At 38.4% G+C, this 19,641-nt stretch overlaps 1 protein-coding gene across 1 annotated transcript; it reads right to left on the bottom strand.

The window, feature by feature from the left end:
• Nucleotides 1-1,868: 1,868 nt before the first annotated feature.
• On the bottom strand, nucleotides 1,869-19,309 carry SGPP1 (sphingosine-1-phosphate phosphatase 1). Its single transcript, XM_080395863.1, has 3 exons — nucleotides 18,706-19,309; nucleotides 7,313-7,402; nucleotides 1,869-5,688 (listed from the first exon to the last, which is right to left on the bottom strand). Exons 1-3 carry the CDS (start codon nucleotides 19,303-19,305, stop codon nucleotides 5,137-5,139), a joined length of 1,242 nt encoding a protein of 413 aa, XP_080251989.1. The 5' UTR covers nucleotides 19,306-19,309; the 3' UTR covers nucleotides 1,869-5,136.
• Nucleotides 19,310-19,641: the final 332 nt, after the last annotated feature.

Below are 19,641 nucleotides of genomic sequence, written 5' to 3' on the forward strand. Positions count from 1 at the left end.
CTGAACTGATCTTTTTCAGTTATGATACTTTAGACATCTAGAATTGTCTTAAGATCTAATTTCCATTTCAGGAATATCACCCTTGTCTTTCATTATACTTTCTAACAAAAATAAAGTTGTGGGAAAAACTTAGTGACTAATTTAGTCAATGTTTAGTGACTAATAAAATGCTCCAACTTGATAAGACTTTTTATTTACACTTGCTAGTCGATACCTTTAACATAGTTTTCTCCTACATACCCTCTACTCTTCTTTGATCCTACAGGAACAGTTACTAATTATACACTGCAAGCACATACTGCTTTGCTTCACTTTGTTAAATGGACACTTACCAACATGCAAATTATTTCTGGTGCAGAATGGAGTGCAAAGAAATTCTTCTAATGCATAGTTAAATTTACTTCACTTCCTGCATGCAATACTTACTTTTTAGAGATTACCTAAAGAGTTACATCCTCTCTGCTACACGATATCACATTTTGTTTCCATATTAAGCTTTGTTTTCCTTTGTTTCAAAAAGTACTACAGGAAGAAAAACAACATTAGTGACCCAACTAATCTATCAATTTGACAAATATGTTATTTACAGTAAATTTTAAAATAGGCTTATATATTTTTACTGAAACAAAAAGGCCACTTCAGCTTTTCCAGAATAAAGTTCTGAAGTCATTCAATGAGACTTCATCCCACAAAAGTCCTTTTCCTCAAAGTTATTTGTAGAATACAGAAATACACTGTATAACCTAGAAACAGTCTACGTTAGACCAAAAAAAACACCCAAGAATCAATTACAGTTGAGTCACAGTACCCCAAGAAATCAATTCTCCTGTCATTATTTTATATACAGACATTATTCTGGGATCTCATAATTCAGCACAGTTATGGTACAGAGGGGAAAGCATCGAGTGTTGCAAAGGTACAGCCAGTTCCAGCTACTAAGAAACAGCTTCCAAGTTAAGCCCTTTAAAAGTCTTGTAAAAACTGGGCCTAGTATGATTTTTAAAAAAACCACCTCTCAGACCTCAAAAGCAAGGATATTACATTTACCCCTTAGAAGGTAAGTTACTGTCTATAAACCTGTCAGAGCATGGACATGACCTTCAGGGTTTGTTCTCAATGTAATATGGAAGGAACTAGGTGCAGAACTCGAAGTAAATTTAACAGGACTTAGACAGCAATGCCCCTTCATACCATTGAATTATTAAATATCTTATGTATTGTGTGTGGAAAAAAATAATCTCATTTTTGTATTGAGAAAGCAAATACTGAAATAGAAACAACTCTTAGCACAACAGATGTATTTACTTACAACATGCAAGGTTTGTTTTTATGTATTTGAGCAGCTAACAGCCACCAACAGCCCTTAAGTATTTACAAGTTCAAAATTACAATCTTCACATAAGTAGCAACTGCTTACGAAAAATTCAGGACACTCTGGGAAATAAGCAAGAAATGGAGTAAAAAGTACTGAAAGCAGTAATAAAAAATAGTAGCAAAGGAAAACATAATAGCTTTTAAAATCCAGACAATTTAACACTGTTCTAGTAAAAAAATATAAAGCCATGTATCACATTTAGAGATACTATTTTAGAAGAAATGCATTTGTTGGGTTTTTTTCCAGGAGAAAAGCTGCACATAAGCTTAAAAAAACCAAAACCCAAGTAAATAAACACAATACAATTCTCTTTATTTTGCCAATTTACCTTAAAATATCTTCTCCACCTTCCCCCTACCCCCAATTTGCAAGGTAAATGGTAAGGCAAATGTGATCAGAGACTGGGTGATCACACAGGAGAAAGATGCTTCAACCCCAGTTCACGGTATGGGAAGCCAAGTAATAGCTTTTTTATAAACATGATTTTTTAAAAAAAATTATAGATTTTCAGACTTACCCAAGATGCAATGCATATGTTAGTTCTGATTGAGGGCCACGGTCAGAAAAAAATCCTGCTCCTATGTTTAAGGCAGTCTAAGACTAATTCAAGTCTCTTCAGCCTCTTGGCAAGAATTTTGTGCCACATTACACTCCACACAGTTTCAGGGCTTATTTCGTACAGTAATCAAATCAGTAGCGTTTTTGTAATAAATGTGTATTTATATCTGCTTCTATAAAACAGTAGCATTTCTCTCGTTAGAACTATACAACCTGGATCTAAGGAAGTTCACTAGCAGTGACATATGAATATGGTTTTGCACCACTTCGTGAAAGGTTTCAAGTGCACTGTCCTTCTGAAAAGACATTTACCTATCTTTTAAAGCTATGTTAGATTTATTTAGAAGTAATTTGGTACTAGCTGATGCTCATACTAGAAACATTTTTCATGTTCAACTCTAAGAATAGCTTAGGGCAAAGAAAGTGCTCCAATTTTACCTGCTGTTTTGTTATGCCCTGTTTGAAGAAATCCTAGCTTATTATTGAACAAAAATATACTAAAATACAAGTTTTAAGTTGGATTTCTGAATTTTTGCATGTCTTAGATTCTTTTTTCTGTAACAGTATTCATATTGCATGACATTTTGTGCTAAACTGCCCTCTTGAGCCTAGCCCCTTATAAAACATGAAAATAGAATACTAAAACTTTTCTCATGTAAACTTCAGTAAAGTAGTTGCAGTCTTAGAGACAGGGTTGTAAAGGTGCTATATAAACATTCTGATATACATTTCCTGTGTACTAGACTACATGGTACATGGAACATGACATTTCCAAGTTACCCAGTGTAATGTACAAAAATATAAAATATGTATTTATGAGTAACAGTAGAATAAGCTACAGTGCAATTTTCCTTAGCCCGTTGAAAGCCCTATCTGCATATGATTTTTTTCACTCATTCTAGATCTTCCACAGTAGATTATTTTCTTTAATTGTACAACAGTGCAAGCACAGCTAGAAAAGACAGCTATAAGAACACTCTCATGCTGTAAACTTGGAGTTCTTTAGAAGTCAAACATGTACCTTAAAAAAATTAGTTTTGCTCACCTGTCTCTTCTGTGCTAGATTTTAACCATTTTTCTTTATAAACTGTAAAGCTAGGATATTTAAGGAGAGTATGCCCCAAATTTCAGAGAAAGTTATACTATTATTTCACCAGTCCTCAGAGTAATTTAATGTAATTGGAACTATACCACTTGCTCAGGGCTTTAAGCGTAAGGCATTCTGTGTACATTCCCCCCAACTATTTATGTAATTACTATCTTAAGTGTGCAAAGCCAAACCCATGGAAATCAATTTACCTTTTACTGCACTTATTGTATGAAACTGCTAACAAGGAACTCACAGAAAAATCAAATCCAGAAATGCACTGAAACAAGCTAACCATTTTCTACTGGGTAAGGTCTTTTCAGCTCTAGAAGTTAACACACTATCAGTTCTGAATACATTCATAGGGCTGCGTTCTGAATGCACTGAAGAAATGCACCAGAAAAGTTAGCTTTACACATCATCTAATGGCAGCGTACCATAACTTCAACTGCTTTGAAGAAATACAAAGTTAATTTTGTTAATTTATATATTAACAGTTTGGAGATACAAGCTCCAATACAAAAAATTTTCCAATTCCAAATACTGTTTACAAAAAATGTAAGCTTTGTATTCTATATAATCACTACGCTTCCCAACTAAATTATGTTTTTCCTGAAAAAAACCATACAATACAAAACTACATAAGTCATGTCTAATCAGACAATAAGACAGCTCTTGCTGCAATATGACGGTTCCTGACATGGAAAGAACAGATTAGGCAAAACATTAACACAGACAAAAGGAAACACAAGAGAGGCACGTGAAATTACAGTTGAAGGGTCATATTCCACTCATCACTGGAAAAAGGATCATGAAAGGCTGAGAAGTGCATAATAATTCAGTAAAATTTAGATATGCACAAACCATTTATGCATTGACTGTACTGTCTTGACTGCTAACAATCTATAAGAATGATTAAAAATTTAATTTTATCATTATATTGTCTTATAGCTATCTAAATTGGGTAAAAGTGATTATCACCTTCAAATATAATGTTAATGCATAAAAATACTTTTTTTTCTAGAATCTATTATATTTTCTAAGCAAGTATCTAAAAACAATGGTCCTTCTAGATTAGTTTGGAATAATAAGTGAAGCCCATTTCTTTGCAAAATGGGGTTGGTTTATTGTTTATATTTTTAGACAATTAACTTTGAATATCTGTCCACTGTATAAACAATCTCCAGAAAAATATATCCTCTTCCAGTAACTTACAATACACATTAAAAACACTTACAAAAGGGATTATTGTCCATTTACAACATTTTGAGCTTAAGGACACGATTCTTGGGTCATTTCATTGATGCAATTTTAATCAGGCTAAACTAAATATTCTGGTTAACCTGAACCATGCCAGCAACATGGATAAGCTAACATTTAAAAGTATCTACCTAATTATGTAGGATTTTAAATAAAATTCAGCATTTTTACATCACAGTATATATGGCATTTCTTCATTTAGCAACAAAAAGGCACAGTTATTAAACCATAAAATACAGTACGTGAATCATATATATTCTAGTGATATCTACCGATGCAAATCCAGACATTTTACTCTGTAGAGGGGGCTAAAGAAAAAGGCTTCTGTTTGTTTATTTAGAAAAATTCAATCTCATTGCAAGTTTGGTCCATTAGAAATGCCTATTAACTGAAACATCTTGAAGCAGGAGTTCAGGAAAGAAGAAGAAAGCAAATTTAGCAGTCTTATGGTCCAACAACTTGAATAAGTTACTATGAAATGGCAAACAGATCGTCAATGGAGCTTTCTGATCAGCTGTCAGACATACCTGTTAAAATGTCAGCGTATACAGGTACCGCATAACAGACATCCCAGACACATTCGTTGCATCACACTCACACAGAGACTTTGTTACAACAGTAAGTCTAGACAGAGCATTTATAGAGTTTGGCACTTCTCATGGACTGGTATTTGACTTCTGGCCCCATACCATGCCCAAAGACGTGCAAAGTTCTTCAAATGCTTTGCCTGCTATGTATTGCTGTTAAAGTGAAGAGCCTGCTAAAGCCAAGCTCACTGGCCTTCCCTCAGCAAACTAGTGGACCTCTTCAAAAAGCAATTACCTCTGTTCTCCCTGTCTGAAGTGATAAAACTGCATCAAGACAGACCAATAAAATGGAAGAGGCATGGAACAATAAACATGAGGGAGAACCCAACCATTCCATACGTAATATAGCGATAAGGAAGCTCGACTTCCATGCGTTGCCTTGCTTTCCGTACATCATCATGTGGTATGCGAAATATCTTACATGCCAGCGGAATAGTGGCTTTTTTCATCGCTACTTTTGTTAACAGCAGCACTATTACTCCAATCAATAACCGCAATATGGCTTTTCCAAACACAGTTACACTGAGAGAGGAAAGGGATAAAGGTAATGTCTCGGGAGGAGGATCTAACTTTAGACCCATTATGTAGTTAACGTGAGAGCCACAGGCTACTCCAGCACCGCAGCCCAGTATCTGAGCTGTGTCTCCTCGCGATGTGCTCCAGGTGTCCAGAGTAAAAGAGAAGATGCCCAAGGCTAAATGGAGGCTGATGATAATTAAGGGTGCATATTTGTAAGTTAAGTTGAAGTTATCAATTAGGTCCACAACTGGATGGAAGACAACCAAGATAAGAATAGCATACAGAAATCCAGCAATAACATCCTGTTGAAGAGAGAGACACTTTCAGTGCAGTAACTATTTCAAAAAATAATTAGAGTTACATTCACAAGATGACAAGCCTAATTGCTCTGTTGCTAAAAGTTACTTATGGATCCCCTTCTTTTCCCATTTACTGTACAAGATTAAATCTGTTTTATGTTAAGGTAAGGAATTGCATTTGATCACCTATTAACAGGACACCTGCATCATAATCAGATCATGAATGAAGCTATAATGAAATGATCCATGATCAAACAAAGCTGTAGATCTACGGACTTTTTAGTAGGGCCTGTAGCAATAGGACAAGGGGTAATGGTTTTAAACTGAAGGTAGATTCACACTAGATATAAGACTTTTTTTTTTTTTTTTTTTTTTTTAATTATGAGGGTGGTGAAACACTGGAGCAGGTTGCCCAGAGGGATGGTAGATGCCCCATCCCTGGAAACATTCAGGGTCAGAAGATGTCCCTGCTAATTGCAGGGGGGTTGGACTAGATGGCCTTTAAAGGTCACTTCCAACCCGTCCAATGATTCTTCTATGATTCGATTTGCTGGTTACAACAGTCCTTGTCCAGGACCGGAGCATTCCAACTTGGTCAGCACAAAGATAGTCCAGCTAAATAAATCTGCCAACTTAGTTTGCTGGAACAGTTCAACGCTGGATCTAAGTGCTTGGGTGCCAACACACAGGCACGCTGGCAGCAACAGCTGCAGCTAAGCATTAGAGCAGCTTACACTTTCAACTCCAGCTTCAGAATTAACAATACCAGAAAAACTGAGAACTGCTTTCAGCTATCAAAGGACAGGAAGAGGTAACTTCTGTGGCTTCATACTTGACTTTCAGATTTATTATTGTTTTAAAAATGTGCTTTATGAATTAGAAAAAGATTACACTTTAAGGTAGTATTAAATTTCAGTTACTGTTGATTAATCAGTTGCACAGAATTATCTGTGCAACTTCTGTCACCTTTTGTTGTTGAAGAGGAATTTCATAGAATCATGGAATCACAGAATGGTTTGGGTTGGAAGGAACCTTAAAGACCATGTAGTTCCAACCCCCCTGCCATGGGCAGGGACACCTTCCACCAGACCAGGTTGCTCCAAGCTACATCCAACCTGGCCCTGAACACTCTTCCACATCTTCCACACTGTGGGCATCCACAACTTCTCTGGGCAACCTGTGCCAGTGCCCCACCACCCTCATAGTAAATAATTTCTTCCTAGTACCTAATCTAAATCTACCCTCTTTCAGTTTAAAGCCATTACCCCTTGTCCTGTTGCTACAAGCACTACTAAAAAGTCTGTCTCCATCTTTCCTATAAGCCCCCTTTAAGTATTGAAAGGCCACTGTAAGTGCAGTCATAAATTTCCACACTAAAATTGCTATTAAATATCTTTTTAAGTTACAACTGTGGACTAAATTTATAAAAGAAAAGTATACATAAACAGAAGTTTGACATCCACTTTTAGCTACTCTATCAATTTCTCTGAAGAAATGTTATGTATTCTGTTCTTATATGGCAGGACATTCAAAAAAATATCTATATATAATTACTGTAAAAACTTAACTGTGATGGAAGTTTATGAAATCAGAACAACATTAAAGTTTAGTAGAATTATTTTCTTACCAAAATTGAATGCATTCCCATATAAATTCGACTACAGCAAACCAAAGAGCACCAGCAGAATGCAAGGATCAGTCCAAACATAAGGGGGTACTGGTAGAAAAAAATTGAGAGATTGTATTACAATTCGGGGGGCAAAAAAATAAAAATAAATCTGTAAGAATCCTATAATTAATTCCAATTAATGCAATTTATGCTTACCCTTTTCTTTACCCTAGCCCAACCAAGCCTATTAGACTACCTCAAGTAAATCCACTTTTCATAAACATTATTAAGTCAAACTTTTTCCTTGTCCTCTTCATCTGCATTCAGGATATATGAATTCCAGGGCGTTGGTCATATCTTTTCAGACAAAGCAGTTACAAGTTAGTAGATTTTTGTAGCGGTTACTCTTGCCATGTTATGATATCCTGAATTGGCAATACTGGCAGAGACAAGCCTTGTATTCCAAACTGTGGAACAGTTTTACAGTGGGTGAAGCAGCTACATAATATACTAGCACTGTTAACAATTATCCAGGCAAAATCTAGTAGCTTTACCTTTCTGCTGAAAAGGAATAAATTAAATTTCCTTACACAGTTTCAGAATTTGCGCAATCCTTGAGGCAGTCTCTGAGCATCAGTATTAAAGTCCCTAGAACAGTAATCTTATTTGTTCTCTACAAACCCATATAAACTTCCTCTTACAATCCACATTTATTAAACAAAAAACTTCAAGTAATTATTTCCAATTATTTTTCATCTTCTGACAGTCCTTATTAGTAAGGACTGTTTACCAGGAACAAACAAAATACTTTGTTTTAATAAGCACATATCATATCAGCATGTGTAGAAACTTAGTATTTTAAGTCTCTTCAGTTTTGGATAAAAGTATGCTAATTCACATCTTGGAGCACAGAAAGAAAGAAATACTTTCCAGACTACCATATTGCAAAATGCTGTACAAGACAGGATACGCTTTCCTTTTTTCAGTATTAAAAATAATTATTAGTTCTATCAAAGCAGCAGTCACAAGACAAAATGGCACATTTCCAAAATTGCTTCACTTCCTACATGAAAGCAATGATAAACATTTTCAATACAAAGAGGCCATCTAGACGTACTTAAATCTCAGAATAAAAAATAAGAATTGCATTCAGTTTTCTTGCCCTTTCCCTTGCTCCTCTTACGGGTATCCTGAAGGGCAGAATATCCAACAAACTATAGAAAGTATTTTAAAACTTATTTGAGAGAGTTCTGTGTCCTCTGTGAAGGCCACTTAACAGATTGACCAGTCTTTCAATGAAAGGTTTGAGAGAAGATTATCAATCTTCTGCATTATTCCAACATTCTTTGAATTCTCAGCTCCAGGATCATGTTAGCATGACAAACCTAAAAAGTTCTCTCAAGCCAACAGAAAATGAGGAAGCTTACACTTCACATCAATTTACTTCACATTAAAATCAATTCTAAATGCCAAGCTCACAGTTGTGTTACATCTAGTACTCTAATTTCTGTAGCAACATTTGTCTGTGCTTCTACTACATTCACCTACAAATTGTACCTAAATTATGTACTTAATGATTCATTCCTAACAGAAATTATGAAGGAACAAATTAAGATTCCTGCCTTTCAGAATTATGCTAATAATGGGCAATATACCTGTTACTAGGTCACACTCAAGACACGATTGGAGTTACCCTTGGAGCAATCCAAAGTAATCCTTGTACCCTGTGCTGCACCACCAAAACACATTACAAGTGCAGCCTCATCACTCATCCCCATTATGCGTGCCTCTACCACCGTTTCCATCAAATTCAGCACAGAAGTGCAGGCAGAGCATTACCAGGAAGACACTCAGGCCACCCAACCCCCCTGCATGATGCTGCTCCGCTCTCACCCCCCAGAGGGCTACCAGAGCAGAAATGCTGTATATACAGGCATAGGTATACCCTATATCCTCTGAAGTAAAGAGGAGCTTCTAGCACCTCTTTACATGCTCTGCAAGATCAAAGCCTGGTAAAACAGTCTTCTTGTTTGTCAGACTAGCAAGGGAAGATCTACTACCTCCAGCAGCAATGCAAACCTCTTGACCAGAAAATTAACGACATTGCAATTACTTGATGGTAGAATGAGCTTGCATGTGTCAAAAGTTTCAAACCGTTCTGCCCATCACTCCATACCATATGTCCATTCTTCTTTCCAGGGTCACATCTTTTGTGCTTTCAGGCTCAAATCAGGGGTAAAGCTTTCCTTAAATAAAAGATTTTTCCTGCATCTCTTAAATACCTGACAGAAACAGAAGCTGGAGCTTTAGCAGGAAGACCAATGAAATGCCAGGCTTAGCAGGCTATAGCAGTCAACAATACTGTGGGTAAGAAATTGGGATTGTGGGGGAGGTTAGAGCAGTAAAGAGCAAGACCCCAATAACAAAGAGTATGAAAGGTGCATGTGAGGAGTCCTGGGCAGGTCGTTGTAAACAGCATGAAGAGTAGGATAAATTCTGAAAATGAAAATACATGCTCACTCCCAGTTAGGAACTCTCAAGGGAGGAATGTCTGAGGAAGAAGGACCATCAGAAACTTCAACTTGGAAGAAAATATTGGAAAGAATACTTGGTTCTGTCATATCTCACTAAATCTGCTTTTAGTAGCACTGACACTAAATACCCATAAAAACATCTGAAAACACTGGCTAGTTTAGTTCCTTAGTAGCAAAGCATCTGTATCCAACAGCTCAAACACTTCCCTACTGTATCCCCAATAAAAGCCAATTATACATTTAATCCTGATTCATATATTCTTAAATCTTTAACTTAAACCTAGACAAGCAATTCTTACTGAAATAGCTTTAGAATGACATGTTTACAGATGTGTCTGCAGTATTAGGCACCTGCTGATTTATGGTACTTTTAATGCACAATAATTACGTAAGTCCTAAAGCCAGTTTCTTTCCACCCATGCAAACTTACTCACTACAGCATACCTACCTGTACTATATAAAATCCACTATAAAAAAAGCAAAAGGCTGAAACAATTATTCTAATATTGTCTGGAATAATGTTCCACTATACAACAGTTAAGTCGATTCTTGTGTTGAGTTCCCACACAAAGCATTCTCCTCTATGCTCCCACTATGTAACCGGCACACTTTGACAACTGTCAGTTTACATTTGCAGCTTACTTACCAGTCAGTAAAATAACTATCAGTTTAGGTAAAGACACCTTTATGTATAATGTACAGAAATAAAATTTAATCTAAAGAAGATTTTAACCTTTACCTGTCCTGGTTTCTTCCAGTGTTATATCCATACCTTCCTGAATTTCTGATATAACCCATCTGATTTTCTTCTCACAGCCCCAGTACCCACCTGCATAGCATCACAAAGCTGTATGTACCCTTTGGGGCTCCACAGTTCACCAGCCTCCTTAGGCACTAGCACAAATCAAGCAAAACTCCTCCCCTACTTCCACACAAATAAAGCACAATACCCTGGTGCCTCCTTGGCCTGTTTTCAGTCACCTTTTAAAAGTAGCTACTGGGTTCAAGGATTCCTTAAACATAGAACTGGTAGCACCTGCTTAAAGTCTGCCTTGAGGTGATAAGGCAACCACATATTTTGTCCTCACGCATAGGGATAAGTGTACAAGGTGAGTAAAGGAGAATATTAACACTCCCACACACCTTTTAGCTCAGCAAGAAGTCTTCTCAGCAGCATGCCAAGCCGTAACACCGACAGGGCACATCACCTTGATCCTTGTAAGAAAAGATGAAGGTCTGAAAAGTTGTCAGAGATCACAGCTGGCAGAAGTAGATGTAAAAACCAGGTTTCATTCTCTCAGCTTGTTCTTTCTGATAACAGAATTGACGTCTCTTCATTCCTGGCCACACTTAAAGAGTCACTTAAGTCAAATATTCAGGAACAGCCCATTTTCAGACACACATATCTCAAACCCTGTCTCGATTTCTCTACTAAGACCATCCTGTGGTCTCTCTTTATCCTCAAAAACTCATTATGCTTCCATAGCTACCATGCCACCTCAATAATTTGAAGTATGGGGAGTATTTAATGAACTGCATACTGCTTTCCTTTTTCTAAATTAAAAAAAAAACACAAAACAAAACCAAACCACTTGCAATTTGAAAATCCTAACCTTATACGAAAGTAAAGACACTCGCATAGTACTCAATCTGCATTTCAGAATCACATGTTGACTCAAAACCAACATTAACTTGACATTTTTCTCCTTAAGAAAAGTATCCCACATCACATTAGATCAAATCACTGCTATCCAGCTTGCACAAATAGTTTTTCAAAGGCCAGAATAAAACTTTGATAATGTGCATAAGCATGTAGTACAAACACAATATTAGAAGATGAAGTAGAAGCAGATGGAACTGACAGCAAGGTAGAGACTGGAGATAGAAACAAATGCAACATACAGGTTGAAAAGATACCTTCATTAACATTTTGGCTTTTAAATGTTTGAATAGATATGTTTCTTTGAGGGCATCCTACCCATTAAGAAAAATGTCCCAGTCTTGATGTGTATGATTAAGGGACAGATCACCAAGCATGTTATTAAAAAAAAAAAAAAGATAAAAAGGGTTAATTGATTTCTCTAAATTCACATATTAAGTTAAAGAAAAAAGAATAAAGCTCATCAAGTAGACTACTCATCTTCTTCTGCACCATTACTTCTACCAACCAAAGCTGATGAATCTAGTCAAATGCGATGAGTTTGACAAGATCTGTATTGGGATTTCAGAGAGATGCATTGTTGTGTGATTCTGATTGACCACTACTAAGTACTACCTCTAGAATTATCTGCCTGCCCTCTCATTTCAAAAGGGTAACTTCTCTCAGATCCCCATTTAGGATGGGGAATAATTGATTATTGGGGTTGGATGAGTACTCCAACCATGATACTGCTGTGGAGAGAATTTTACATAGGCCTGAAAGGCCTCAATTTTGTTCCCATGTCCAGAATCTCATTTTAATCAAAGAAAGAGAATTAACTTGATCATATTTGGGAAAAAGCAGTGAAACTACTCCCAGTAAGTCTTTGACAATTTTATGCCCTATTTTTTAATAGGAAATTCCCATTTTATTAAAATATATCCTCTAAAACAGGCTTGCAAGCTTCTGACTAAATTCCATAGAACATTTCCCTCAAATGCCTATCCTCCTCCCTCCCATTAATCTGACTTTTTGCCAAGAGTCTTAATAACATAACCATTGTTTTAAAATGCTCATAAGGAAACAATCTGTCCTAAAAGCTTTGACCTAGGTCAGAAAATTATTTCTTTCATAACGGAACATTCCTAAAACACACTCTAGATGCTCATGTCTTTACTTTTTTAAAGCACATTCTACACTGGAGATGTTTCCAGCATCCACAAAGGGTTCCAAACTAGTCTTCTAATATTTTCAGTGTTCTACAGTATTACTCAATGATCTTTTTTAATCATATGATAACTCAAGAAGTTCAGCCTGAGTTTGAGACAATTATTTTGGGTCAGAGTTCACAGAAACAATCCAAGCAGCACTTGCAACTTCATGCTTTATTTAATAAGATATTTGGGCTATGTATTGGCAATTGTCATACAAAAAGCTACAACCAATGTTTACGGGAATGACCCTGAGACCCTGGTTGGACAGCAGAGTACAAAAAGCACAGCATATAAATGATTTTGCGGAGGGAACAGAAGAAAAGGGAGAAAAGGATGGTTTAAAAGGAAAGACAACTTATCAATTATTTTAGGAAAAATGAACAGAAAATCTATCTTTTCAAAAGAGACCAAGTGATAAATAACACCGATTAAGCTACATTTATCAATTATTTCCTCCTTTCTTCCACTAACCAACCTTAACATTGAAAAGCATAAAAAGTTGAGAGTGCTACGTGTCACTACAAGAACCTCTTCTTTAAATTCCAAAATAAAGCTTTCAGTGCCAGCCATGCTGGGAGTTAAAAGATTTAATTTTCTGCTACACATCACCTGAAAAGAAATTAAGGAGTTACAGGAGGAATTAGAGCCTGTTACTTCTTTTTCTTGCAGTCATCAGAAAAATAAAACAAACACAAACCCTCCCTGACCACAAACAGCCAGAATCATCTACAGCTTGCTCTGCTTATGCCCCCAACAGCTAAACAATAATTTTTCTACAAACTGAAGTTCTCAGGTTTAATCAAGACATGCTATGTGAAAGTACAAGGAGTGCTTTACATGTGCACAATCCACTAAGAAAAAAAACCTGCTTGAGAAGTAAAGTATCTCCTTTGATTCCTTTCTTTATCAAAAACTCTGCATCTAACCTTACGGCATTTGGTTTTACATATCCCCCCCAAGTTCCTTTACATGAATTAAAGATTTGTTTATGCAAAACTGAAAAATTTATTTAATGCCAATCAACACAGTTTAATAGGACAGGCTGTTGCATTCCTATGGCAGAGATTCCCCAGTGAGATTTGTAAGAACTGGCTGTGCTCTTTTCAAATTTTTAAGAGCACCCGAATCAAACAGGCCTCAACTTTTCCCAGCTTCCTTTAAAAATAAACTACAGGCATTAATATAGCTCACAAAAGACAACCTTACAACCCAAATACACAAGACAAGGCCAGTGCTGACCCTCCAAATTCCCATTGCTCTTTCTCAAGAGCTCTTCGTTGTGTGGGCAATTCTGGGTTTTCAGATCACCCCTTCAGCTATGCTTCTCATGTCAGAAGAGGGGTTTTTTCACTGTTTAAGAAACATGTAAGAAAACCAATCAGACAAGCACGCATTTCTTTGCTTAAGTTTCTTCACAACATTTTAGTATTTCAGTGAAAATTCATTTGGACTTCTCTGAGAGGTGAGGCAACTCTTTCTGAAAGGAGTCTGTACTGTATATACACATATATAAGGAGATGGCTTCCTATGTGTAGCTTCCAGTTTTATTATTACAACACTCTCACTGATTATGCAAGCTTTTCAACAAGGACAGACACTTAGAACTAGTATTTGCCCACTTCCTGTGAAATTCTCTCCACAGCAGTATCATGGTTGGAGTACTCATCCAACCCCAATAATCAATTATTCCCCATCCTAAATGGGGATCTGAGAGAAGTTACCCTTTTGAAATGAGAGGGCAGGTAGATAATTCTAGAGGTAGTACTTAGTAGTGGTCAATCAGAATCACACAACAATGCATCTCTCTGAAATCCCAATACAGATCTTGTCAAACTCATCGCATTTGACTAGATTCATCAGCTTTGGTTGGTAGAAGTAATGGTGCAGATGAAAGGTTTCTGGAAGGGTGTTTGACATGGTACCACATGACAGCCTTACAAAATTGGTACTACGGAGAGTCAATAGAGCACTACATAAATGAAAACTGAAAAATACTTTTAGATTTGTTAATCAAACCATTACAGAATAGATGCACTCTACTAAGGGTATAGCAGTAGTGCTTATTAAGGTTGCCATTATCATCAGTGGGGTGGAAAGACAGTAACTGATCATAGGATTTGCATTTAAAACATTGGCAGACAAGTACATAGGGAGGACAACGCTGTCATATTTAGCTATCTAAACTGCTTCATCAGATAAGTCCATTCAAACAACGTTGGTTAATATAGTTATAGAGGCCAGCTACTCATCAATCAGGGCTCTGGGCTCCTGCTGAATATCAACTTAACAAAGTTCATTCAATGGCCTACAGCGAGAGTCAGCAGTTCCTCACTCAGCTCATTCATGCAGAGCTCAGGAAGGACTGCAAACCCATTACTTCCTAATCCGCACAGCTACTGCTACAGCCAGCTGCATCCCAGAGGAACTCTGAGAGAAAAGTATGCTTTCTGTCTCCCTGACTGATTCTGCCCCACCCCACTCCCCAAATAAAACAGCGGGGTTATGACACAATCAAGTACCATCCTAAGTCAAGCACCACTTCTAATAAAATATGTGTTGTTATCTGAAATCAGCAGTTCAAAGTCATCACAAATACAAAAAAGACTTTTCTCAGTAGTCTCAGCCTGAGGCTTCTGCAGATTTTCTAGAGAATTAGTAGCTCACACTCTCTTCCTCCCCATTCACGACAATATAAACCAGCCTGGCTCAAGCTGTCAATATTTCAAAGAAAGCACTTTTCCCAATGTGATAAAGGTATACTTTTTCCTACATCATATCAAGATGTATAACTTCACTTAAGTGTTTGTCCTCCTCTTTCAGGGTAACCGAGCTTCAAAGACAGAAAGAAAAACATCAGCATCTGTAACACTCCTAAATTCTCATGAGGTTTTGCCATGAGCTTTATATTTCAAGGTTACTGAAGTTTCTTTGAAACAAGTGGTTTTCCCTGAAATATAAAATAAATAAATAAGGATTACACCAGCAGAATCAAAAAGTTTCAGGCAAGCTCTCATAATACAAGGAGAAACTGAAACGTAATACTCCACAATGGACAGTACAGTTAGCTATTATGAAAATTATCTTAACATGTGTTTGTCTGAAAGTCAGTTGCATTGAATATTCCCTATGTCCAAAGTCTCTAATTGTGAAAATTTGTCACAACCATCTTAAATACATCATCTCCGAAAATACTTTACTTGAACAACTGCATTTATAAGGAAGCATTTTAGTTTTACTATGTATAGCCAAAAATCCTTTGGAATACTACGTGAAAGGAAAATAATTGTAATAGGATTACTGACAGGCATTGAAAACTTGGAAAGCACAAACTTAATTCAGCAGGTCAAAAGAAAACCTACTGGAAAAAAAAATTGTTTTTAAATGGACAATTTGGGCCATACCTAAATTTGCATACCAACAGATTTCTCTGTTCTTTATCTTGTTCAAGGGAAAGACTCATAGATTGTCTTTGATAGAAAAGAACCATGATACAATAGTAGGAAGTCATAGCCTAATGAAAGCAAACTCCAAATAAGCTATACAGGAAAGTGATTCCCTTCTCACCGGAGTAACCTCTTTTAGAGCAAGAGTGGCTTTCTTTGTCCCTTTGAAGTTTAAGCTAAGCTAAACTCAATTAAAGTTACCTGTATTCCAGTGTAAAAGTCCCTGCAGAGAGTTATAGCTGTATCTGCTTAAATTCATACTCAGCCTTGCTCCACTATGATTTTGCTGAACAAACAGTACTAAGATGTGGACTCATCAGAATCGAGTCTGTGAATGCTTGTTATACTGAATATATAGAAAGACTATACCCCAACATTTACAAACAAGTTTGAATCTAATGATCTGTATCTACTGATAAATAGGTATAATTTAATAAAAATCAGAGTTATTACAAGTTCCTTTACTGTTAATAGCTTTCCAGGAATTTCTGCACTCAGTCTTTTTTAACCCCATCTATTTCCAGAAAAGCATGACGAAAAGTTGTCATATAGATTCTATTCCCTTTCAACGAAAGTAAAATATGGAGAACAGAAGCAGCATTAGATGAAAACTTAACTCTCTTTAGAGGTGAATCAAAAGATACTCAACATGCCAACTTTTGATTAATATGCGTAAATAATTTTAAAATCACATGGAGTTTGTTGTGGTTTTTTTAATTAACATTTCAAAATGGTAGAAGTTGGTTTCAGATAGTTCTGTTTTTCATACCCGTTTCATAGGAAAAAAGGAGTAAAAATTAAGCCTAAAACACTTTGCTTCCTCATTTCTTAAGCACGGTTCTAAATGAATAACAAGGCTGCATGTTTATGATTTCTTAATATGCATTCATTATAAACATATTTAGTCAATTAGCACAGTATTTCAGAGACCACAGTTGCAGGGCTGGCAAAGCTGAGATCGAACTTGGTTCACTGGCAGAAATACCATTTCACACATTTGTCAGTTTGTTGGTTCTATAAAAGCAATGAGGCCAGGTTCTCCTTTGTACAAGACATCAGCCTGTACAAAACTAATCAACTGATACTCCTAAATAAGGTTTCCCACATGCAAAGAAATAGAAATCCAGTTCATTCTTTCAACTGACATCAGCCCTACACATACAAGAACTAAAAATCACATATTCAGATTAGTCATTGAAAAAATAAAAACAAAACCAAGATCAAGCGTCTAGGTGACAGAACTCCAAATGCTTATTTCAAACACCCACAAAACATGGCATTATCTGATGCCTACAACTCTCAGAGTGTTACTTCACATTTTCCTACCAAAGAATATGAATCCCTAAGAGCTTGCTTTTGAGCATGCTGGATGACCTTGCAGAAGCAGATATATAAACTTTGGTTAAAGAGAGGCCCAATACAATCCCTGACCTTCAACTGTCTTTCCTTTCAGGCACCCATTCTATATATTGAGACAGAGCCCCAAAGTGTTACACTGTGACAGCAGACAACTCGTGATTAACAGTAACCGGGAAGACAAGAGTTCAGGCCCTGCATAAAGCTTTAAAAAAAAAAAAAAAAAGGTTCTCCCTACAGAGATGACATACATCTGTTTCAAAACAGATAAGTATTATAATTAGAATCTGTTAACATTAACAACTTAATAGTAGACTTACTGCATAACTTCTTAATCATTACACATGCAGCCCTTAAAACCCTACATTGAACATTTGTTGCCTAGGAAATCCTTCTCCCTCATCTACTTCTGAACTTGGTGCAGTGATTTAGAGAGCTGAACGTGTTACACTTTGTTTGGAGTTCTTAGTGTTGCCCATAGTGCTAACAGCAAGCGCCAAAGCACATGCCACAGCTTGCGTCAACCAGATGATCAACTGTGTTATTTTAATTTAATCTATTAACCCAAAGTGCAATAGCCAGATCTTAAGACTTTGCTGAATAAAGGTACTGAAAAGATCAGATTATCAGTTCTTACTAATTATTTGCACATGAATAGTTGCAAAACCATCTGAAAGTAGAGGTACTCCTCAAAACAGAAATAATAATTTCCAGTTTGTGGGTAACGAAACTAAAGGCGTTAAAAAGAAAAAGCTAAAGCCACAGACTGAGTCAAGCTACAAAGTGACTCAAGGCAAAGAAGGATCAGCAAAAAGCCCTTTAGCTCCTGGCTCTGTACCAAATTTTCAGTCAGTAAAACCAAACGCCTATCCAAACTTTGTGCAAAGCGCTCACCCTACCAGAAATAAGTTAAAAACAACTGCACAAGGGCAAAATGCAGATTGTTAGTGCAGACTTCTAATGCACACTGAGCTAGCCAGTCCCAAAGGGAGCAGAACTTCCATTCAGAAGACAGAATTGTTAGAATAGTTCTTGTTACCTCAGCACTCACTTAGATCATAGAAAAAAAAATTACAAAAAAGGGATCGGGGGAGGGGGGGAAGGCACGAATTTCACATTATCCCAAAACTCAGCCACCTCCCCTCACAAAAGAGATTAAGTCTGTCACAACCTTATACTCTAGGGCTGGAAAACCCACGGAGAAGGACAAGGAGGTGAGCATTACCTGCCATCGGCCGTAGCTGAGCAGCAGCAGCGCCAGGGGGATGGCAGTGCCCGACATAGCGTGGGTGGAGGGCATGCTGTACTCGGAGTTGTAGAAGACTTCCAGCTTCACCGCGGGCGGGGAGGCAGGCCGCGGCCAGCGGATGACATCCTTGGTGCACTGCCCCAGGTACATCACCCACACCCAGATGATGATAAGCCTCCGGCCCAGCCAGGCGTCCACGTTCCAGATGCAGAAGGGGAAGAAGAGGATGTAGAAGAGCTCGTTGCCCAGCTCCGTGCCCAGGCTGAAGAGATAGTAAAGGAAGCGGCTGCGGGTGGAGAACTCCTGGCTGCCGTCCTCCTCCGTCAGGGAGTTGCGGCGCGGCCTCCTCCTCCACGGCCGCGAGGGGCCCGCCCGGCCGGGCACGGTCCCGTTGCCGGCGGGATGCTCCGCGGCCGGGGGGCCGCCGTTAGCCACCGGCTCCCGGCCTCCGGCTTGCTGCTCCGCGTCGGCCCAGCCCGAAGGCCCCTCCACCCCGCAAAGCCGCTGGAAGGCGGCCACTTTCCGCGGGTCCTGCAGGTGGGCGGCCAGCCGGGCCAGGCGCCGGCAGAGAGCCATGGCGGGAGGACGAGGCCGCCCGCGAGGGGCGGGCGCAGGGCGGCGGGCGCGGAGCCGAGGGGGCTTCACCTGAGGGGCGGCGGGAGGGACGGGGGCTCCCGGGCGCGCCCGCCGCAGGGAGGGGAGCCGTTCCCTGAGGAGAAACCCGCTCGAGGGCGAGGCGTCGGGATGCGACGGGCACCGCCCAGCTCCCCCGGGCTCGGGCTGCCGCTGCCGCTGCCCCCGCCTCAGCTCGGCCGCCCGGCCCCGGCCCCGGCCCCGGCCCCTGCTCCGCTCCGCTCCGCCCGCCGATCGCGCGATCGCCCGCTCGCTCACTCCCTCCCTCCTTCGCGCGCG

The sequence above is a fragment of the Falco punctatus genome (assembly GCF_963210335.1).
Source record: "Falco punctatus genome assembly, chromosome: 7".
NCBI classification, from domain to species: Eukaryota; Metazoa; Chordata; class Aves; order Falconiformes; family Falconidae; genus Falco; species Falco punctatus.